General features: G+C 53.0%; 1 protein-coding gene across 1 annotated transcript in view; it reads left to right on the plus strand.

The window, feature by feature from the left end:
- The window catches only part of FAM20C (FAM20C golgi associated secretory pathway kinase), a 56,961-nt gene that overhangs the window by 23,398 nt on the left and 10,203 nt on the right, over positions 1–23,360 (plus strand). The window contains exons 4-5 of the mRNA XM_053556293.1: positions 21,265–21,357; positions 22,909–23,024. Of these exons, the coding sequence (XP_053412268.1) occupies positions 21,265–21,357; positions 22,909–23,024 (209 nt within the window). The remainder of the gene's footprint in view (positions 1–21,264; positions 21,358–22,908; positions 23,025–23,360) is intronic.

Here is a 23,360-nt window from a genome sequence, read left to right on the forward strand (position 1 = left end):
CCCCTGCTGCCTGCAGGCACTGACAAGGCCTGTGAGAGAAGCTGACACAGCCTGGGCCTGGCCTCCCTGGACTGATATCAAGTTGGGGTGCTATTTGGGTCAGATGCTCAGGCCCCTCCTAAGGTCAGCCTCCTGGCTCCATGCTTCTCTGGGTTAGTGATGCAGTGGTCTGCAGACAGGCTGTGCCTGGTGCCCCATTGCACAGAGGGGTTGCACAGAGGGGCCTCATCAACTTGTACCCAGACCTGGGGTAGCTTATTTTCTGAAGCCAGGCTGTGGGAGCTACTCCGGACTATAGGGCAGCTGTGCCTGATATAATGGACTTGGGCTCAGTGGGGGATTAAGTTTGTCCCTGGAGGGATGACTGATGGAAGACAGCTGCCCATTGCATGGAGGCCTTTGGGAAGTTCTGGCTGTCCTTGAGCCTCCTCATCCTCTCTCATGGCTGAGCTTCTGGGCAGGCAGAGGCTCTGCTAGGGTTCTCTGTGGTTTCATGTGACCACCCTGGTGGCACAGGCCTCTGGGGAGGGTAAACATGCACTATTAATAAGAAAGAGGGCTGTTGGTGACAGGGCAACCCGTTAGTACAGACAACGTGCACCATTTTGATAGGGAGAGAACTTGGAGAGGTCAGGTGCAGTGGTGCAGTGTTGCAGTGGTGCTGGGGTTGGACTGGCCTGACCTCCATGGCGTTGGGAGAAGATGAGGTGGGTGGTCTCAGATTTAATTGTTCTATTGATGTTCTCATTAAATAAGGCATGATGGAGCCCATGCAGCAGGGACGGGGGCTGCCCCTACTGGCTACTGAGACACTTTGCAGGACATATGTGTGAGGCAGAGCGGCAGAGCGGTAGGGCTTATAGCTTGGCAGCTGCACCAACTCAGCAGCGAGGCATCTGGCTATGACCCTTGTGGGCTGGCTCTTGGACTTCCCAGATGTCAGTGTCCTCTGTGTGAAATGGGGCACATAAGTCACAAGGCAGGACGTGCATTCATGGGCAGCTCACATCTAGTCACGCTGGCTCTCTAGTCACAGTTCCCTGAACTGTGATACTATTTAAGCTGAACAGCATGGTGGAGCCACTCTGGCAGCTCTTCTCCCCCTGGCCTGGTCTCATCACTTCCCTGACCACTGGGACCCAACTCTGGATGCCCCGTGCTCACACCCTGCAGGGCTCCCACCATGGCTCCTGCACGGCTCCCACCATGACTACTGCACATGGACTTGGTCCTGTGATCTCAGTTAAACTCACTGAACCCTCAGTGTGACCCTTTGACATTCTGTGACATGACCAAGCAGAGCTAAACGGAACCTCAGACTCCTAGAAGCTGGAGAAAACACATCCAACCACCCATCTACTGGCTCCAGGGGCCTGGGAGGCAGTGGCTGCCATGGCAAAGGGAGGAGGCGCTGGGTGTAGGTGCTGGAGCCCTTGAAGGCTGGCATAGATTTCCTGTCCAGGCATGGGTGGGCTGAGGAAAGGGCAGAGTGGGAACCCTAGGCCCTTGAGGGCTGTCTAGGGAGTGAGAAGAGCAAGAGGCATCCAGTGTGCTCCAAGCGTCTGCAGTGCGAATGCCCTTTAGGAGATGGGTGAGTAGACCTTATCCCCAAACAGGAAGGACCAAAGAGGTGAGCTGGGAGGCGATGCAGGCAGCTGGTGTCTGTCCTATCTGGGGGGCACTGGAAGGGTGTAGGGAGGCCAGGGACACACAGACCAAACTCTGAGTGCGTGTGGCTCAGTACATAGACCTGAGAAAATGCTGTGACCTGCTAGAGATGCAAAGAGCAAATAGCCTGGCAGTGGATACAGCTGGCACCACTTGAGCCATAGAATCCTCTGTGAACCTTGCTGTCCCGGGTCTGGATATAAAGAGAGAGAGCTTTGGTGGACACCAACTTGGCAGAACTTAAACCACTGGCAGTGAGCCCATTCCCAGCACAGAAGGGCCCCTCCAGAGAAACAGGGGCCTCAGCCCTGAAGATGGGCCCTAGATGTCAGGGTGTGTGCTGTAGGTGCGAGAGAGACCCCAAGGATGGGCCACTTCGGAGGATGAGCCACTGATTATAATAAGAATCTGTGCTGGGCCTGCTCCTGTGTTCACTGAGCTGGCTGCTGAGAGTTGTCCTGGGCACCCCTGCAAGTGAATGCTCAGGCAGGAGGGTCACTGCAACCTGGAAGAGGCAGCCAGACACTTGACCTGGGCTGCAGATGAGGGGAAGACATGTAGTCAGGTATTTGGGATGCTAAGAAATGTGAGAGAGGAGCATTGAAAGGGTCCTGGGTGAGAAGGAGCATTTCAGAGGGTTTTGAGTTGAGCAGGGGTTGAGAGGGACTTGGAGTGAGCAGGGGGCCCTTGAGAGGGTCTTGGGGTGAGCTGGGGTTCTTTAGGGGCTGCTGTGGTAGAAGCCTTCTAGGCACATGACCCTAAGGGGAAGACTTGGGAAGTAAAATGGTTTTGAGGATCGGTGAGTGAGTGGTTTGGAATTTCTAAGGATTTGCTGTTCTGCTGATCCATAATTCATGTTTTCTATCCTCTGTGCCCTCACCAGCCCCCAAAGCAAACAGATTGCCCAAGAGGCAGTCATAGGTGTGGGGCCATTAGAGGCCCGGGCCTCACCAGGAGTGGACAAGAACCCCTTTGTCTACACGCTGGGTGTGAGTGACTTCTGAGCCAGTTCCCCACACTGGTCCTGGCTGGGCAGAGCCACTTGGCTCTCCTGAGCTCCTGCGTCCTCTGTGTGGGACCAACTGCCCAGGACCCTTAGACCCCAACACACTCAGCAGGAGGCTGCCTAGATCCCAATATGCTGTCCAGCTGAGTGCACTTCTGGCCCAGAGCTGTGGTCCCAGATGTACAAGGTGTCTCCTTAGTCTTATCTCAAGAGCTATTCCCTGACAATCCAGGCAGCTGGGTCCTCTAGCAGAGGCTACGTCCCTTTCTCCTCAGCCCTGCCCAGCCTGGTCACTACTGGGCAGCTAGGATTCCAGTGACTAGAGCACACAGGGTCCCACCTTGCATGGAGCTTCAATTCCAGCAGAGACAGCTAATAAACACAGAAACAGGTCAGCAGGAATACTTCAGAGAGGAGCCATCCCAAGAAGCAGATTGCAGCCCAGGGCTGGGTGGTGGGCGGGCTGTCTTCTGAACTTGCTCCTCCCCTCTGCAAAGTGGTTGCAGCATTTCTCCGTGCATGAGCCTCTGGGAACAGGGCACTCAAGATGAGGTCTGAGCAGGAAGCCTGGGGAGGTTTGGAGCAGGACATCCCTGCAAGGGGCCTGTAGTACCTGAGTCAGAGCCCCCTGCAGGGCCTGAGAGGCCAGAGGCAGGACCCACAGGGCAGGAGGCTCTTGCACAGGCCACCTTCTTGTTCTCGTGAGAACAAAGAAGCTTGGGTGGCTGGCTTCATTTATTCTGGTGCTCCCTGGACACCCTCAGGAAGCAGTACCAGCCTAGGAAGTGAGCCGCGGTGGTAGGCTCACAAGGGAGTGGCATGCTCAGAGGGTGGGACTGCATGAGAGCATTTGGGTGAGGGTTGGTCTGCGGTGGCTGGAGCTTAGAGCCTATAGGGGGAGTTGGAGGCTGTGCAGGAAGTCAAAGGGAGAGAGCTCTTGGGTTGGGTGTGAGTGCCAGGTCTGAGGGTGGCTCTTCAGTAGTCAGGGAAGGCTTGGTCCAGATGCTGGCGATCAGAATGGCGGAATAGGGGAGCAGGATGTCTTGAGAGCAGCCACTGCCACCTGTAGCCTCCCATAGGGCCCTGAGTCCTGCAAGTCCTGGTGAAAAGAGCCCTCTGCCTTGGGCTGGTACAGGGAGCAGAAGGCCAGTGGGGTGTGGCCTAGACGCCCTCCTGGGGCCTGGGCTTAGCACTGAGAAGCAGAATCTGCTGGGACCTGAGACTCTGGGGCCCAGATCCCAGTGGGAGTGAAGGAGGGGCCCCGTGGTCCCAGCCAAGGGACAGAGAACAGCCCAGTATGAGGGTGTACGGCAGTAGGTGAGTGGTGGGGGTGGAGGTGCATGTACACATTTGCACGTGTGTATGAGTGAGTGTGCGTGGGGTGGTAGGTATGCACGTGTGTATCCTTGTGCATGCACATGTGCTTATGTGACATGGGTGTGGGAGGCACACACGTGTGTAGGTGTGTACACGTGTGTGTGTGTGCATTCATGCCCTTGTGTTTGAGTGTTCATGTGGGGTGGATGTGCACACATGCATACATGTTTTTGCATGCCTGTGTGCATACACATGTACACCTTTTCACATGGATGTGTGTAAACACTCGTGTGTGTTCGTGTGTGGTTGTGTGTGTATGCCTGTGCATTTGTGAGTGTGAATGTATGCTTGTGTGAATATAGGATGGGTGTGTGCATGTGCGCACGTGTGTGTGTGTGTGTGTAGGAGTGTGAGCCTCCATAGCAGAAGTTAGGACAGAGGCTGGTCACCCGAGATGCTGGGGTTGTCAGTTTATGGTCTTGTCCCAGTTGTGCAATGATGGAGACTTGGAATTTAAAAGTTGTCTGACTGCTCATAAGGCTGTGAGCTCCAGGGGGCAGGTGCTGAGTCTTAATGTGGCTTCACGTTGTGTCCCTGCATCAGCCACGCAGCCGGCACTCAGTCACTGTGAGTGGGGGAGTAAGTTCAGGCTGGGGGGTGCGGGGCGGGCCTGGGGTTTTGGGGCCACCCTCTTGCCCTGTGGGCTATCCTGGCTGCTGTGGACCAGGCTGAGGTGGCCACTGAAAACTAGGCAGCAGGAGCAGGGGTGATGCCCAGGTCCAGAGTGGGCGGAGCAGATCCCGTGGGGAGGGGCAGGTCCCTGCAGGCGACATTTGCAGAGGGGATCATTTGTGTTAGGGGGTCTTTCCAGCTGCTGCCTGTACTCATCCCACGCTGCTGGGCAGGGGTAGACTCTGGACAGGTGATGCTGTCATTGCCTACTGGCCCCTGGGGCAGGACACTTGTGTTGTTTCTAGCTTCATGGACTATTTTTATAGTTAGAAAAAAAAAAAATGAACCTTATTAGTTCACAAAACAATTAAACAACAATCCTGAAATGAGTTTTTGAGGGATTCTATTGAGCCCTCTCCAGGCATCTAGGAAGCGGGAAGATTCCAGACCTGCTGCAAAGGGAAGGCTGAAGGGCCCCAGAGAGCACCGGGGACCCCGTCTGAGCTGCGCAGCCCCCTCAGATGACAGCTGTAAGCCCTGCAAGCACCATTGTCACCAAGAACAAATTGGGTTTCAACAAGCTCGAGGAGACAGGACAGCAGCCGAAAGTACCTGATCCTGGGGCAGACCAGGGGTTGGGGTCTGGCTGTCTCTGCCAGGGCATTTGTTGCCAGGACAGCTATATGGCGGAGCTATGGAGAAGGAGCTGCTCCCAACCTACCTTGTGCAGCCTGGGCCACCGCAGCCTGGGCCACCACAGCCCTTTTTTCTGGTGTCCCACTGCAAGGGACACAACTTTCTACTTCTGTAGCTGAGCTGAGTCTGCAGAAAGGGCTGGCCAGGAGCTGCCCAGCTCAGAGTCTTGGATCCTTAGGTGGGAGCAGCTGGGAGAACAGTAACAGTAATAAAATCCCTGCTGTGCCCCGCGCTGACCTGGGAGCATGTTATAAGGGTTCGGTTACTTAATCCTCACAAGAGGCTACAGGTAGGACCCAGAAGTGTAAGGAGTGGGTGGGTTGCTGCTCCCAGCCACCAACTGCAGAGTGGGAGTAACCAATCTGGGAGTGGCCTGACATCACACAGTGCTGAGAGCTTGCAGCTCTCCCAGGGCTCTGAGTGACAGGCACAGGCACTCACGCCCCCTGCCTACTCACAATGGCCTGGATTGTCTGGCAACTGAGGTCACTCTGGATAGTCCGAACACTTCATTGATTTACTGAATTATGTGAACTCAGGCCAGGATTATGTGAACTCAGGATGACCACAGAGGCCAGCTGTCTTCTCCTGCCCTTACTTGGCAGTTGGAAATTTCTTTTCTTAATAAGATAAGAAGAAAAGGAAGTTATTGACAACAGTTTCAGAGAACAGGGAAATGAATAAAAATAAAGTAAAACATTGGTAAAACCTTTAAGGAGCTGCAGGCCTGTTTTACGGATGGGGAAGCTAAGGCTTGTTCTGCCAGCACCATGGCAGTCAAGCAGAGCCCAGCAAAGCCAGGCCCCTCCAGCCTCCTCATGGCTCTTCTTATGAGACCTCCTCAGCCTTCTTGCATGGCCCACTCTGGCCAGCTGGATGAGTGTGTCCTGGGGGTTGCTTGTTGCAATTCAAAGCCAGCCAGTCCTGCTTTCTAAAAACATCCTTCTGAACAGCAATATCAAGAGTATCTTTTTGTGTTTTTCTCTGGCTCTTAATGGTCATGGGGTGCCTGCTAGGGTATGGGCCAGCATTCTAATTGTCAGATTGAAAGGAGGGGAAAGAAAATATGGTCTTCATTTTTCTGGCACCAGGGAGGAAACAGAAGTCAGGGGATTTCATTCAAAAGCAGTTTGATCATGTCTGGTTGCTTTTAATGCCCCATAAGGAAATTTTGCAGATTTAAGATCTCCTTAAACAAGGGGCGAACAGGCTGAAATGCAAGCCCCTAACTCTGGATTTAGTTTATTTTTCCTACTGATCTTTTTTTTTTTTTTAAAGATCTCAGGCTCCTTGGAGGAAAAACAAGATTACAGCAGTAACCTTGGTGCTAAATATTTAATCTCTGGTTTAGTAGTTAGTAGCAGCTTGTCTTTTTATTACCTTTAAATAAAATGAAGAGCCGCAGGGACTCCAGCCCCGAGTGGTGTGCGTACCTGCGTTTTGGGGCTACGGGAGCATGTGCATTTCCATTTTTGTTGTGTCCCCACAGGTGTGGCTGGATTGGCTGACAGGTATTTAAAGGTAGGCTTTTAACTTTCAGGCTTCGAAATCAAGTCTAAACCATCACAATTATTTTTAAGTGGAAATGACTTCAGATTTTCCTTACAGTTACAAATCATTTTAAAATTGATTTTGTTTAAATTGACCATAAGAGGTGAAGATGCTCTTAGTTGATTTTCCACCAAACCAAGGAGGTGAGATTTTCTCCTTTTGTATCTTGCTTTGAAGAGCTGCCCGGTGGTTTACTGTGTGGTCATGCCCTGGGCATGACTGTGGCTTGGTGCCTCCCAACCCCACATGCTCTGGAGAAAGTGGGTTCATTGAAAAAGCTCAGAGATCGCTGAGTCCTTACATATTCTGGGGAGCTCTCAGGTCAGTGTGGCCTGTCTTACACTCAGTGAGGACTCAGTCCCCTCTGCTGGGGTGGAGAGACCTCCAGAGTCTGTGCTGGGGTAGGAGCTTGCCACCTGGGGCTAGATCACAGTTCAGTGTGGGGGATCAAGCCAGGTCTGTGTTCCTGTTCCCAATCCTATAAGATGCCCAGGGAGGCCATGGGAGGATGGGGGTGAAGCATTCACAGCCAGCTTTCGGGAGGGCAGTGGCTTCCACAGAGCTGGCGTGAGGCAGGGAACAAAGCCACCCCAAGGCCAGGGAATGAGCGGAGGGTTTGGATGACCTGCTGCTGGAGCCGAGATCTTTGGCATCTTAGCAGAGCTGCCAGCCTCCAAGGTTCCCCACCCTCACCCCAGGTCCATCCTGCTCCCTTCTGCAATTCAGGCACTCCTGCCAAAGCACAGCTGGGGTCCTGGGTGGCCTTGTCAACAGGTTCATAGTCCTGATGTAGAATAGCTCTGTGCTGGGGATGCCTCACCCTAAATCTTGGCCCTGGAAGCTGCTTCTGAGCCCAGCTGCCAACCTTCTCGTCTGCAGATGGGTCAACCAGGTGAGCAGCAGCACCGTAAACGTGGTCAGGCCACATGCTGCCTCCGTGGCCAGGGTGTCAGCCCCAAAGAGTCTAATCCACCACAATGATGGGGGACACTGTCTGCCCTCAAAGAGGGCTCCCTTCACAGCTGGATTAGAAGGTCTCATTATAATCTTCAGAACCTCTGAATTCATGTGAAATCAGTCTTTTCCAGGCTCAGGGTGTGGTGAGTGAGTTTTCTCCTCCTGTACTCTCCACGAGGACTCTGTCTTTTGGATTCCTCACTATGGCATCTTCTAGCTGGTGTTAGATACTCAGGCACGTCACTGCCCTTCTTAGTGCCAAGTCCCCTGTGACTTTCGCATGCAGTGAGTGAGAAGCAGCCCCTGTGATGGGTCGACAGGCTCCGCAGGGTCCTGTCTGTGACTGCTGTGGCGGGGGGTTTGCGCAGAATGGTCCAGATCACAGTTGTAGCCCATCATGAGAGACATGGGTAGGTGAGTGAGGTGCCATACACACAGGGTCTCACCCCATGGGTCAGAGGAGGGGATGTCAAAATTAGCACAACATACAGACACTACCCTCCAGCACTGAAAGGTTGTGCTGAAGTCACTGCTAAGAGAGCCCCTCATTTTCCAGAACATGTCCCGGCTGAAAACCTGGTATTAAATAGCTTAATATATCTTGTTAATGACAAGGTGGTTGTTTTCTGCTGTGTGAGTGATGGGAAGATTACCAAAGATAGAAAGGCTAAATTTTGCCTCCCACCTTCATTTGGTGAGTCAGGGACCATGTGTGTTTAGGAGGAAAAGAGAACATCTATCTTATCTGGTCTCCTGAGGTTGGCCTTGGTCCCTTACGTGACAGTCTGGGTAGTTTCTCCCAAGTTTTAGGTTCTAATCCCTGGAAGCTGTAAGCCTACCTTGTTTCGAATAGGCGTCTTCGGAGATATGATTAATCACTTGAGACAAGGAGATCACCCTGGGTCACCTTGGTCCTAAATGCAATTCTGCGTCCTTGTAAGAGGGAGGCAGAGGGAGGTTTGATCAGAGGAGGGGGCCACGTGGAGATGGAGGCAGAGGCTGGAGCAAGTGGCCACAAGTCCACGGGAGCTGGGCAAGGTAGGAGGGACCCTCCCATGGAGCCTCTGGAGGGAGGAGGTCATGCATTACCTTGATGTTGGACTTCTGGGCTCCTGTTGTCTTAGGTTATCCAGCTTGTGTTCTTTGTGACAGCAGCCCCGAGAGACTTGTGCATGGACCTTGCATGTTCCGGTGCTAAGAGTGCAGGGAGCTACTCACCAGGTTCAGGCAGAAGACGGTGGGCTAGTAGAGGAGAGAGGGGTCCAAGTGTCCAGCCTCACTCTGCCCAGTGACCTTGGGAAGTCCCTAACTTCTCCCAGCTTCAGTTTTCCCATCTGTAAAATGGGTCTAGGAAAAATGTCTTCCCCATAAGGTCATGATACTCTGTGAGTTGGTATGTATGAGGCACTGAGAATAGAACCTGGCACATTGAAAGTTCTGGGTAAGTTTGCTATTATCAATAATACGTCAATGGATGGAAAAGGGCCACACAAACTAGGCTGCAGTGTGGACCCACTGCCAGACCCACAGGTGGTCCAGGTGGGGGGCAGGCTGGTCCCAGTCCAGGTCTTCCTGCCCTCTAGCCAGGCATCACCATTGTGTCTGGCCTGTACCAGTAGGGGCCCAGAAAGGCTGTGGACATTCAGCCCTGTGCCCAGACCAAAGCTGTGCCCAGCAGACACAGCACAATTTGGTGCCTAGCAGTTGGGGCTCTGAGTATCAGCCAGTGCTGGTTAATTTTGTCTGTGCCTCTTGCTGGTCTTGGGCAGATTACTTCATCTCTCTGTGCCTGTTTCCATATCTGGAAAATGGGAGAAAAACATCATGTTCCCAAGTTACAGGTATTTAATGAGACAAAGTCAGTGTTTAATAGGTGGTGTTATTACTGTGACTGTGACTGTGACTGTTACCACAATTTAGGTATCTCCTGGGGATTTTCTTATAAGCCCTGTGGCCCTGCCAAGAGTTACTGGGATAGTAGGCCCTACAGTTTATAGTCACTGTAACTGATAGAAGATGTTCCCAGTGTCCATCTCAGAAACAGTGAGCTTTTCATTGCAATTCATTAGGACCCACGTTCTTTGATGGATCAGTTGGTGGGAGTTGGCACCCTCACAGATTTTGACAAACATGTATCGATGTTCATTCATTCAACACACTCACTGGGCACCTGAAAGCCAGTGATTAAACCATAGCCAAGGACAACGTGTAATCTCAGAGATTGGTTGCTGCTAAGATAAAACCAGGCGATGGCTCAGAGCAGGTCAGTGTACTTCTATAAAGCATGCAATGATAAATGTCAGTTTCACAGGGCAGATGGTCTCCGTCACAAGCACTCGACTCTGCCATGGTGGCACAAAAGTGACCACAGACAAGCAAGGCCATGCTTCAATGAAACTTGACTTATAAAACATCAGGCCGGATTTGTCCTGTGGGCTGTAGTTTGCTGACTCCTAGCCTACCCCTGTGAGTGGGGGCAAGTCTGTTCATTGGGAAAGATGACCAAGAGAGATAATGTGGAAAGACCTGGATCAGAGCACTCCAGGCTGGGGGCAGCAAGCGCCAGCCTGTTCCTGTGGCAGGAACACACAGGTCCCAACAGCTCCTCCCATTCAAGGAGCCATAGGCTGGTGTGGTCAATGCCCCACATGATGGACAAATGGCAGAGAAGAGGGTTGAGTGGCAGCAAGAGCCACACCATGAGAATGGATTCATTCCAGTATAGAGGAGGCCCCTGGAGGGTGTTGAAGGAGTGGCTTGATCTCGTGAAACCTGGAGTGGTTAGGGCCGGAGACAGTAACTGCTGGACAGATGGTAGGGTCCCCTTGGGAGGAGAGTACCAGGAGAGGTCATCCACCAGCCACACTGCATAGTCTGGGCTGGCAAGGGCATTCCTGGTAAGCAGGAATTCGCCTGTCTGTTTAAAAGAGAGTGAGCAGGTGGCCCTGGGTTTCTGGCATGTGGGTGCCCAGCAACATGTGCAGACTCCCAGCTTATGGTCTTTTAAGTTCCTGGTTTTCTTTCTGCTTGTCTGCAGTGGTTTAATTCGGCAGTGGTATCCTATGATGTACAAGATGTTTTTATGTGGCCCACTCCTCAGTTTCCCGTCTGTGCCCAGGGGCATTGGTAGTCCTTGGCTCAGGCTGGGGCCTCTGGTGATGGCCATGGCAGCTGCCCTTTCACAGAATTTGGCCTTTGCTGGTTTCTGCTCTGGTCCGTGGACCCTGTCCAAGTGGCCTCACTGACCATCCTTGCTGTGTGGGAAAGCTGACCCTGGTGGGCATTTGGCTCCCCCATCAGACCAGATGCCCCCTTCTGCTCGGCCACAAGCCTGGTGGGGCAGGCAGCTGGGAAGGAGGACAGCCTGTGGCTCTTTGCTTCACATGGAGCGGGTAGCCTGGAATGCCTCACCCACGATGCTTCTCAGAGGGACCCATGGGTTCACCTTGCCATGTCAGCCTGGCAAGGACATGACCCTGATCCCAGCCCCTTCCAGGGACACCGTGAGGCTCTAAGAACCATCTGGTGACTGGATGGAAGCATGGCCTCAGACCTGCGTGCACAGCCCTCCCTGGGGCCTGCTGTGTCCTGGCTGAGTAGCATTTGGACAGCTGTCCTTGGTCTATAGAGCAGGTGTCAGGAAGATGCCATGAGTTGATTCACAGAAACTGTTTAGCAGAGTATCAGCTCAAAGGAAGAGGCCAATGCATGTTGGCTTTTATTTCTTCATAGGCCATGGTAATAAGCAGCCAATTCCATTTTTAACCAAAACAAACATTTTCTGTTTCCCCACAAATTAAGGAATGTCAAAGTGTTTGCTAATAGCAACAGTGAGGAATCCATGAGTGACCATAACTACTGGCAGAGGCACTGTATCTGGAAGGCATCCGTGGGCTCACTGGCCGCCTCTGCTCATGCCGGAGGAACCAGAGACCTTCTTGCAAGGTCTTGGACATAAGGAGCGCTGGATACTGAGGAAACAAAAGCAAACCTCTCAGAGCCAAGGCCCTCCTGGGGAGGGATGCTGGAGCCAACTCCAGGCTGTGGAGCCCTGGTGCTCAGGGGCCGCCCATCTAGGAGGAAATACATTCTGGGCTCCACGGGAGCCCATGACTGACCATTGGGAGCCCTGAAGGAAGAACACAGGTTTCAGAGTAGAAAGCTCTGCCATCTCTCACTGTGTGATTTGGCAAATAGCATTTCCCCTCTTTGAACCCCTTATTTTAATTTAATTTAATTTTTTTATTTTTTTGAACCCTTTATTTTTAAAATGAGGACAGCAGTCAGATCTGGAGGCCTCCTGTAAGGGTTAACTTCTGGCCCAGGGAGGGCGTGTGATGGCTATTAGATTCTGCCTCTCTTTGACTTCTTTGCAAAAACAGTGCCTTCTCGGGTGGCGTCTACGGCTCAAGGAGTAGCGCTCCAGCCCCATATACTGGAAGTGGTCAGTTCAAACCCGGCCCTGACCAAAAACCGCAACAACGAAAAAAAAATAGTGCCTTCTCTCAAAATGTTCTGCATTTTTTTCTTTTTTTATTTTCATTTTTTGGAGACAAGGTCTTGTCTTGTTGCCCAGGCTGGAGCACAGCTCATGGTCACTTGCATCCCTGGGCACAAGTGATCTTCCTGCTTCAGCCTTCCGAGTAGCTGGGACCACAGGTGTGAGGCACTATAGCTGGCCGCATAACTTCTTAAAAGTTTTGTAAATTTTGGCATTGATGGCAGGATTAGATTTGGAAGGAATAGACTGGAATTTCATAACCTTTCCTGCCTGGGAGCTAAATCTCTGCCCATTTGTCTTGCTTTAGTGTTGCCAAAGAGTATATAGTTCCTTGTGGCTGCCCTAACAAATTACCACAGACTGGAGGTTTAAGACAAAACAAATTTATTCTTTTACAGTTTGAAAGTCAGAAATCTAAAACACAGGGATACCCTGTATAATAGTTCTACAGGCTCTGTTTCCTCAGGAGGCTCCAGGAGGACTCTGTCTCCTGGCCTCTCCTGGCTTGTGGAGACAGCCACAGCCCTTGGCTGGGGGCCCCTTCCTCATCCTCAGGCCGGCAGCACAGTACCTGCTATGGTCACACCTCCCTCAGTCCCACTCTTGCGATCATCCAGGAATATACCCAAACCCATGTGATCTGTGACTAAGCCATCTCTGCAGAATCTCCTTTGTCATGTAAGGTACAAAACTCATAGGTCTGGGGTTCAGACTTGGGCATTCCACCAAGGAATGCCTGGGAGAGGTCAGCTTGGTAGTCATTCTCACTTTAGTATAATAACCACACTGGCACTTAACTGTGTTTTCTCTGGAGCTAAGGGAAGTCCTTCCAAAGGAGGAGCTTTTCGGTGTGGTCAGCTCTGGGGAGGAGAGATGATTGTGCATGAGGGAGCTATGGGAGGCTCCTGAGAACTGGTCCTGAGCAGCCCCTCTAAGAGCATGGATGTCACAGGTGCTTGGAATACCCTGAGCTGGCCTTCCTTGTCTGCTTTTCTAGTGGTCTTTGCAAAGTTTTGGGGGATTGTCCTGAGAGAGGAGGAGTGTTAAAGAGCCTTCTTGGGAGCTGGCCTTTCCCAAGCTCCTCACTGAAACAGCTGCCTTGGAGCTCTGTCTCACCAGCTCTGCTGGTGCCTTACGAGGATGAGTATTGCCCAGTGGGCAGTTTTGAAGGCAGTCTTTAAACCTCTCATTTTGCTGCCTGCTCAGGACTTAGCTAGCTGGGTGGAGGGAGCAGGTGGGGTCAGGTATAGTGTGCTCTGACCTCAGAGGCCATAGTACAGGGCCCTGAGGGCTCCCTGTGTAAGGGTTGGTGGGCCTAGGGTCAGCTTCAGTGGGCAGGACCCAGAGGATCCTCCTGACAAGAGTCTCCCCAGGTTTTTGTCAAGTCTGTGTAAGATTCAGCCCACACCATCCCTGGACCCCCTGGCCTATGTCTGCCTGGTGACCGTTGGCACACGGCCCCTTTATGCACAGTTGACCTACAAAGAACAGAAAGGTGGTGTTATAGAGCCTCCTGCCAGGCTCTCCTTCTTCCTGGCAGAGCTACATGAATGCCACGTGGGCTCTGGGAAAGTGAGTTTCAGAGCAAGTGACCAGCCTCTCTCCTCTGTGGGCCCATGAGTGCTTGCCTGTGAGGCTGGGGTGTAGAACCCGGACCTTCCCCAGAATGAAAGAAGGAAGCCCACGGAACTCTACCCCCAGACACCCCAACTAGCACCCTCCTGGGGCCGTGCTGCAAGTGGGCCATGCCAAGGATGAGCCATGGCCAATGCCATTCGATTCTCAGAGTTTCCTGGTATCAACACTGAGAGAAATGTCAAAGCATGGCAGTATGAGCTGGGTACATTTAGCACGTTGGTGGCTCTGCCCCGTACAATCTGACATATCTGCCCCTTCACAAATACAGAGTGCGCGTGAACTGCCAATGTGGGGGGCTATGTCCTGCATCCTGGGGGAGCCTTGTGCCCTGCATGTGGCTTTGGTTATGTGAGATTCAAAATAAGTATCCCCCCAGGGGCCCTGCTGGAGGATTCTTATTATGTCCTCCCTGAACATAGTTGATTTGTTGATTTATTTTTATTAATTTCCTTCTCTGAACTTGATGAGGGCATCCCGGGCAGGCAGCTCCTGCCTGGGTAGGTGGCTCCTTCACCTCCTGCTCTGGGCAGCGGTTAACAGCATCCAGTGACCCAGCAGCCATCACAGCTCTGGCTGGCTGGTCAACCCAGCTCGCTGCTGTGAGGGATGCTTTGTCTGGGTTTTTGCTGCCACCTGTCCCCTCCCTCCTTCCCTCCTGGGACACTGACCATGCTGGCCAGGACTGTGACTTCTGGGCCTAGGTCCTGAGTTCCTGAGAGCTTGGATAGACTATCTCTATTCCAGGAAATGTATGTCCTCAGCTGCCCTGTCTCCCCCACTCCACCCCCACCTCCAGGGTCAGGGCAGTGGTGCTCTGCCAGCCCACAGACCAGATAGCATCTTCCTTCCTCATTTCCATTCCCCTGCCTGCCCTGCCTTGCCCTGCCCTGCCCTGTCTGCCCTGCACCTGCCCTCCTCACCTGGGCATACCTTCCATCTGGATGCCCCAAGAGAGGAGAGGCTGCCAGGTGACTGGTTTGGCCAAGTCCCTCCCCTGCCTGGTCTGGTGAAGTCAGTACTTTTACAGCATGTTCTCCCCAGTGGCTGGCAGCAGCTGTCCTCTACACAGAGAGGAGAGCAACCTACAGGCATCTTGGGGTACCCCCTTCTCTCGACCTCCATCCTCTCCCTCGCTCCTTGTAGGTGTGAGGAGAAAAGCCCCAGTCTCCATCTCCCCAGGCCACTCTTGCTCAGCAGCCCAGGCTGAGGAGCCGGCATGGCTCGGTAGGCATGACTCTGAGCCAGCGCCCCTCCTGCTTTAGCAGAGACACAGCTCTAAGACCCACAATTGTCTTCTCAGATGCCTCTTGGTGCTCAGATGGTTGCATGGAGGATGTCATTTCATCACATTATGTGGGCAATTGAGGACTCTGGCTCATGTAGTTGGCAGCTTTCAAGCCCCTCATTTATGTTGGTGCAAACCTTAAGCAGTGAGGAGGAACCAGCCTCCTTCTCCAGCACCCATGCACAGTCTCAGCTGACCCCGAGCATGAGTGTCCAGGCCATGCCTGCCCTTTGGGGTTTCCTGAGGCTGTGACCATCTGGGGCATCAGGAGGCTCAGCAACTGGTCAGCAACCTCTGCTGGGGTTCAGGGAGGAGAGTGGAAGGATTAATGTCTCACCTGGAGCCTTAGTCACTCCCATGGGCATGTGTCAGGCCATCACACTGTCTATACCTAATATGCACCCTACAAACAGAAATCTTCACAGGCTCCCTGGCCTGTGGATTTGTAGTTTGCTTAAAGTCCAGCAGGGTCTGGTCCACATGTTGGCAGGGGATGGGTGGCTGTGCTGGGTGGGGGGTTGACAATGTGGGATATTCACCTGGCTGCCTCCCCTGCTGGGTGGGGCTGGGCTTCCGGATGGCCACGAGGGCAGGGGCTGGGACACAGTACATCCTGCCACACCAGGCTGCCCTGACAGGCCAGTAGCCACCAGTGACTGTTAAGCCTAGGAGTGGCCACATGAGACCAGATATCCAGAGGGTGACCTGGTGGCCAAGGTTAGCCATGGTCTCAGCTCACTGGAGTCTGCTGGCATCACTCCCGGGTATTCTTGGGCATGACTGGCCCTGGGAGTTTTCCCATTTCCCCCAGTAATTCCAGAGCATCCCTGGGGTGAGTAGGTGCTCAAATATTGAAAGTACCCACTGTGTGGAGGCACACACTGAGGCTCAGGCCCCTGCAGACCAACAGCAGCATCACCTGAAGATCGTCCTTCGGAGGCCTTGGCTACCATAAGAGGCATCTGATAAGAGGAGATGAAAGTGGAGTACAAAGGAGTCCTTAGCCTCAGAGCAGAGGCCCCAGATGCTCTCAGGACAGAATTCTGGCCAGAGAGGGCAGCCCTAGGTTCCAGGCTGAGGTAGACAGCAGACAGATAGGCTTATAGGATACCCTGCTACTGGAGGCTGCCTGTGATATACCTGATCCTGTGGGAGCCCATCAGAGAAGCCTCAGCAGAATTCAGTGCTTGGTGGGGCCCAGGGCAACCTGGGAGCAGGGCAGCAGCAGTCAGGGACCCTGGTCTGATGGCACCTGGTCCTGGAAGCTGGGGGTCTCAACAAGTTCTGTTCTCTGTGCCAGGGAGTGCAGCGTATGGCTAATACCCTTCTGTGGTGGGTAGAATGTGCCTGTTTCACATCTCAGTGTTGTTTTTAGAACAAATCTGGAGTGCCAAGGGCAAACTTTGGGCTATGTGACTTGGGCCCAGGTGTCTGACTTGCTTGTGAGAATAATAAGATGCATCAGAGGGTCAGAATCCGATGCCAGGAAGTGTGCCCAAGGACATAGGTCATTTGAAAGCCCCGAGGTGTGAGATGTGGGAACAAGGAACTGTTCTGGAATCAGATCATCCTCCAGGAAGTACCTAGACACTTCTCAGAGCAGCAGAGCTTGGAACCACCTGGATTCCAGGTGTATGAACTGCTCAGAACATTAGATGGGGGCAAGGGAGAGAGAAACCAAGGCCAAATCATTGGCAGATAGAATTACTAACTTTTTAGCAGAACAAATATTTCCATCATCCATCTGGCAATAAGAGCTCAGTATGAATTCATGAGAATATGGTGGCAGTGACTAAAGAGGTGATGGTGGTCGTGGTGAGGATGGTGGTAATGACGGTAATGGTGTTCATGATGGTTGGTGGTAATAGTAGTGATGGTAGTGACAGTGGTGATGGTGGTGATGATGTTATGGTGGTTACAGTGGTGGCAGTGTTGACAGTGGTGATAGTAGTGATGGTGATGATAGTGGTTATGGAGATGACGGTGGTGATGGTGGTAACAGAAATGGAAGAAATGAGGAGGCTAGCGTTTGAGGCTACAGGTAGATCTAGGCCCTCTCTGCATTTCTTCCATCAATTCCTCATTCATTCATTTATGAAACACCTGTTCTAAAGCAAGCCCTTGGCCGGGCACATGATCTGGAGGACAAAGTGCACCTGCCCCCAGGCCCTTCCCCTCCAGTCCACCAAACAATGGTGTCCAGTGTAGCATGTGCCAAGTTCCCCTGGGGAAGGAGCCACATTCAATGTCAGGCTGCCAGGGAAGGCCCTGCAGAGGCTGAGACAGACCAGGACAGAACTGGAGGGGAAGTACAGGTGGGGGCTCCTGTGGGGCCTGGGCGTGCTGCCTGTGTCCTCCCTGGGAAGGAACAGCAGGATGCGTTGGGAGGGGGAGGTGCTGGAGCTGACTCCTGTGCTAGAGGGAGTAAGGAATAGCCCCAGCGTACAGCTGAGAGAGTGAAGGACGCTGCCCAGAAGGTTTAGTTTGTTGGAAGCCTCTTTCTTTGTCTGCCTTTAGAGCTGGCCCCTGCCCACTCCTCTCCTGCCTGGGGCATTGGGTCTGCCTAGGTGGCCTGGGCCAGAGCTGTGGGGGCCTGGCCCAGAGCCAGGGGTGAGGCTGCCCCCAGATTCTCTGCCTGCTGCCTTCTGCCCAACAGCTGAATGTGGGGCTGGGCAGCAGTTGCCAGATGGGGTGTGCTTTAATAACTGGATTAGAGCGGTTTACTCAAGTCAGCAAGTTACTCATCTCCTGCCTGAGCTTTGAGTCTCTTTTTCCAGTGAGGAAATCAGACTCCATCCTTTCCCGGCCATAAAAGGCTCTGCCCCAGCCCCTCTGCAAGTCTGAGATGGAGAAGAATCAAAGGATCTGGGTCCTAATCCTCCTCTTGCCAGGACCCCTTCTGATAGCTCAGAGAGCAGAGTTTAGCTCTGTCACTGACCCTGCCCAACTCCAGATTCCAACCAGAACAGCTGCCTCCCAGGGCTGCCGTGGACAAGGTGTTCGTGCACGTTGCATTCATGTGCAGCCGCACCCGCTGTTACCGGCAGCCTGCCCTACACACTGCCCACCCTCTATTCTGTCCATAGTGAAAACGCATGACAACAATGACCACAGACTCAGTGGGGTCACCGGGGGAAGTGTCCTTTGTTCATTAGCATGCCATCTGTACTTTATTCTTATATGTACCTGGAATGGCCCTCTGGCCTCACAGAGGGCCTGGGCCAAGACGAGTGTGACACAGGATCATGGCACATGGTCTGTTCCCAGCATGCCTGGCATCCCTAACTGGTTCCCAGAAAGGCTGAGGAGGACATTTTTTATTCACCTGAGTGACATTCAGAGAATACGGAGAAGAGCTGGCAACAGCTTTCTAAGAACCCCTGCGAGGAAGAGAGCCCCCAGGTGACATACGATGTTTCAGCCTGAGGCCTGGACGTGGTCCTCCTCCTGGGGACACTTACCTTCCTGGGGAAGGAATCCACCACTTGTACCTGTGCACCAGCTGAGTTGTTTGGCAATAGTGTGCTGGGGTGCTTAGGGGTGTGGAAGGAAGGACCCAGGGAAGTCCCTGAGCCTTGTTGCTCTATACCTCAAATAGGAAGCTGGGCGGGATCCTGGGTTCTGCCAGTTCCGTGTTTTCCAGCACCTGGAAAGGTCACCGGCCTTTGATTCTGGTAAATTCTTGTTGGCTCAAGGGCTGAGTTCCCTCTCTGGGCCTGGCCTGAGAAGACCTCCTACTTCCTCCAGGTGGAGGCGGGGAGTGGATGCAGGCTTCACGCAGGAAGCACTTTTGCTGTCAGACGTAACTTTGGACAATGATAGGCTAATGTTTCCAAGCCTTTAAGGGCAAATGCTTGCATGTATAGAGACCTAAAAGTGTCTCTTCCCTGCTTCCTTGGGAATTTGTTGAACATTCTGGAGTCTGAGATAAGGGAGACCTTTAGGGTTTGCATAATGATGCTGGCCTTTTAGAAGCCGTTCTGTGTGGCTCCATAACCCCTTGCCTGAGGAGAGGGATAGGGAGGTACCACACTGCCCCCTCTCCACGAGGCTGTGGAAGGTCACACAGAAGGCCCAGTCCACATCCTGCAGGAGCTGGAGGCCTGGGGTGGGCATGAGGAGACCCCGGCTGGTATGGGAGAAGTCTGTGAGCCACTCTGCCAGACCCTCTGGGTCCACCATCCCAAAGACTCAGGAGCTCTGAGAAGAGAAGAAGCTTTACTCACCTTATAGATAAAGAAACTTCTCAGCAGACAGAAGTGGCTCCATCACTGTGGGAGGTAGAGATATCCCCACTGTAGCCAGGGCTAATGTAGCCTGAGGGTCTGAATAAGCCCCCAGTGAAAGACTGGTTAGGACTGGACCAAAACCTGTGTGTGTGCATGAGAATGTTCTCAACCCGTTGGTGAGAAAATGCACTGAGACCAGGCGTCTGCTGGCCTGTTTTCCTGATTAACAGCACATTTCCTTCCCCCTGGGTGCTGCGCTGGCCGCTTCCTTGCCCACCCTCACTGGACAGCCCTGGGCTGGCTGAGCCCCACTGACATTGTCCTGCTCTGCGTGCGGAGCCCCCGGCCCCCGGCCTCCGCAAGGGAAGGCCTGGGTGGAGAAGGGCGGTGGTCAGACACCCAGCTCAAGTCTCAGTCTTGGGTGTCCTGGCTCTCCCAGCCCAGGCTCCCTCAAGTCCAGAGACTGTAAGCAGGACCTTGGTGGTGGGACAGGAACAAGGAGAAAGTGACATCCAGGCTGCCGTCCCCTGTGTGGGCTATGGCCATGGGAGTGACAGGCACCCAGCTGTGTGACTGAAGGGCAGTACCTGGTGGGCAGGAGCCATTCTAGACCAGCGGCCTCTGAAAATGTCTTTCCCATCCCCCGCAGGTTTCCTCATCACAGAAGTGTCCCCACAGGTTTTGAGGCCTGGATGTTAGAAGTGAGAATCCCATGGGCATCTCATGGGGCAGCTCCAAGAAGAGCCAGCTCCCTCTGAGAGGAGGTCATGGGGTCATGCTCCTTGGCAGGGCATCCGCCCGCCCTGTTATGTAGGGACTCCCTGTGTGCTGAGAGGTCCTGGGCCAGCATTTTGTGGGACACACATTTGAAAATGCTGACTTGGCCATTGGAGATGTGACAGGAAGCTCATCCAGGAGGGTGGAATGGTGTGAGCAGAGACAGGAGCGTGGAGGAGCAGTGACAACTGTGGGAAAGAGCAGTTGGCCATGACTCAGCCTGGGAGGTGGGGCCAAAGGCAGTCTGAGCTGGTGACAGCCGGGCATCTGTATGGCCAGGACTCAGGCAGGCATGGACACTGGTTCCTCTTGTAGATGTCCGGCATGGGCAAAAAACTCTGGCCTCCCTCGTATCCATGCCAGGAGATGGCCAATGGCAGGTTTGAAGGACAGTTTGTCCAGCCTGGTACGGGCCTGGCGCACTTGTGGCCCAGCTCAGGGTGACTCTCATCCTCTCGGGTGGCTCATGCTTAGCTGCGTCTCTGGGCACTGAGGCAAGAGCTGCTCTGCCCAATGGCTTTGAGGGGAATTGGGCTGGTAGCATGAACCTGGCAGTGGCTGGTAAATACGTGACAACCAGCTCCCTAGGGAGGGGGAGCCTGATCCGTGCAGTTTGCCAGTTTCTGTGGGATCAGCCCTTTCTCCATGGCTGGCGTCATGGGCCACTAGTGCGGAGACAGGGAGAGGCACGCTGCAGCTCCACCCTACAGATGGGAGGGACAAGCTAGTTAGGAAGAGAGGAGATTTAAGTACCTATTACTTTTAAAATATAATGTATTTAATTGTAAATTTTCACAACTTCATGTTTAATGACTATTGTATTCAACTGGTGAGCAGAATTCTTGGAAATGTAACAGACAAGTCTTAAAAGCTGGTACCAGCTGGAGCCAGCACACCAGGGCATGCACTCTTCAACTGGAGGTTTTCTCAGTAACAAACCCCTCTGGTTTTGTCCCATTTTCTGTAGGCAAACCAGGGAGCAGGAGACACCCCCTGACTTTTTCTATTTCTCTGACTACGAGAGGCACAATGCAGAGATCGCTGCCTTCCACCTGGACAGGTGAGCCCTTCCTCCCCTCGCCTCCCCCTGAGGACCATAGCCAGCTCAGGGATGTCATGCATTTGCTCACTCAGACCCATTCCAAGATCCTACTTGAGCCCCTGAACTATAGGCTGTTCTGTGAGGGGGGTACAATAGCACCCACTAACAAAGGCAATGTGAACAGACACTTTCTCCCTGGTTGCGTCTCTGTTTGGGGCCCCATGTGTATCTCCGTTCCTTCAGCCATCATGTACCCTAGAGGTAGACACCATGATATCCCCATTTCACAGATGAGGAATCCAAGGCACTGTGAGAAACTATTTTTGCAGAGTCCCACACTCCCCACCATACAGCTGAGAAAGGGGGAAGTGTTGAGTGCCGTGAATTTCAACACAGAGAACAATAGACACAAACTTCTCTGGAGATCAAAGCAGGCTTCCTGGAGGCAGTGATGTTGCTGTGAGAGGGCCCAGCCAAACCAGAATTCATTTTTAGGCTCCACTTCGCCCTTTGCTTGCAGGGGAGGTGTGGAGGGTGAGCAGCCCTGCTAGTTAGATTTTTCCACATCTCCTGGGGCTAAGTATTCTGTGCCCTCACAGGGCATTTTACAGGCCTGACCTGGTTCAGTGGGGTCCGGAGGGTTGAGAGACCCTCCACAGCCAGGTGCAGTGTAGGGAGAGACACCCCTGGCCTGTACCGTGGGGCCCTGATGGGACAGTGAGTCACAGCCCAGACTGTGGCCAAGGGCCAGCAGGATTAGTGGCTCCTGGGGTTCAAGAGAATGCAGAGTCCTGGGCTCCACCCAAACCTCTGGACTAGAATCTGCATTTTCACAAATCCCAGATGATTCCTGGCACACTGAAGTTTGGGAGGCCTTTTTAAAGATCAAAATCTATGTGGTGACTACAGAAATTCCCAGAAGTAAGATTTTTACCAATTTTAACTATGTGGAGCAGCCTAAACCCAGAAATGGTCCCTTCTGTATAAAGATAAATAGTGGCCATGAAGCCAGTGAGGGGCACCCCTTAGGATACATGGGTCCCGTTGGTGGGCTCATGCATAAAGCAGGGACAACTTTACACCAGTGAGCCTGCCAGTGGGAGGAAGTGACGGGTGCTCCATACAGAGGTCTGGGTGGACCCTGTGCCCTGAGCCAAGGGTGGACAGCTACAATCCTGCACACCTGGCCACCCTCCACAGAAGACCACTGTGTGGGGCCATTGCGACATCCCATATCTCCATATAATTAAGCAAGCAGCGACATGTGCCGTGCCATTCAGAAAGACTTCCATTGAAAGTGGTCATTTAATTTAATTTTAAATTCAGCACTGGAATGGGGGCATGTTTTAGTTACATGAACGCTTGACATAGGGCCAATCAGTGTAGTGTCGCCAACCTCAGTCCTTCTGGGATGCATTTCTTCCCCATCATGGAGAGTCCCAGGCACAGCCATGCCCAGAGCCAAATTTGAACGAAGGTGGGGTGAGGCGTGATTGCAGAGAGACATGTGGTGGACCCAGAAGGCGCTTCTCAGGATATAGACTCCCTTTTCTGTCTCCTTCTTGCCAGGATCCTGGACTTTCGTCGGGTCCCTCCAGTGGCGGGCAGGATGGTCAACATGACCAAGGAGATCCGGGATGTTACTCGAGACAAGAAGTTGTGGAGAACCTTCTTCATCTCTCCAGGTAGCCTTGCATGGGGGCCGCCCCAGTGGATTACTGAACCATGGGTACTGTGGGCTGTGATGCCCCTTTAGCCAGAGGCCCCTTTAGCCTGCCAGTCTCCTGTGGGGAGGCACCATGTGCCCTTCCGTGTTCACACGTGGCTGTACACACAGGCTTCAGGAGCTGCTGGAAATGGTTGTGCTGCCCTCATTTAATCCTGTGCTGTCCAGAGAGGTTATTTCTACCATTTGTTTATTTTAAAAGGCAAAATGATTCACTTTTGGAAACTCCTAGCCTCTCCAATGAGTCTTCTGCAGGTAGTGTGGCCAGAGGAGACCTTTGTCCTTTGAAGCCTTC

This window comes from Nycticebus coucang, chromosome 12, assembly GCF_027406575.1.
Source record: "Nycticebus coucang isolate mNycCou1 chromosome 12, mNycCou1.pri, whole genome shotgun sequence".
Lineage (NCBI taxonomy): Eukaryota > Metazoa > Chordata > Mammalia > Primates > Lorisidae > Nycticebus > Nycticebus coucang.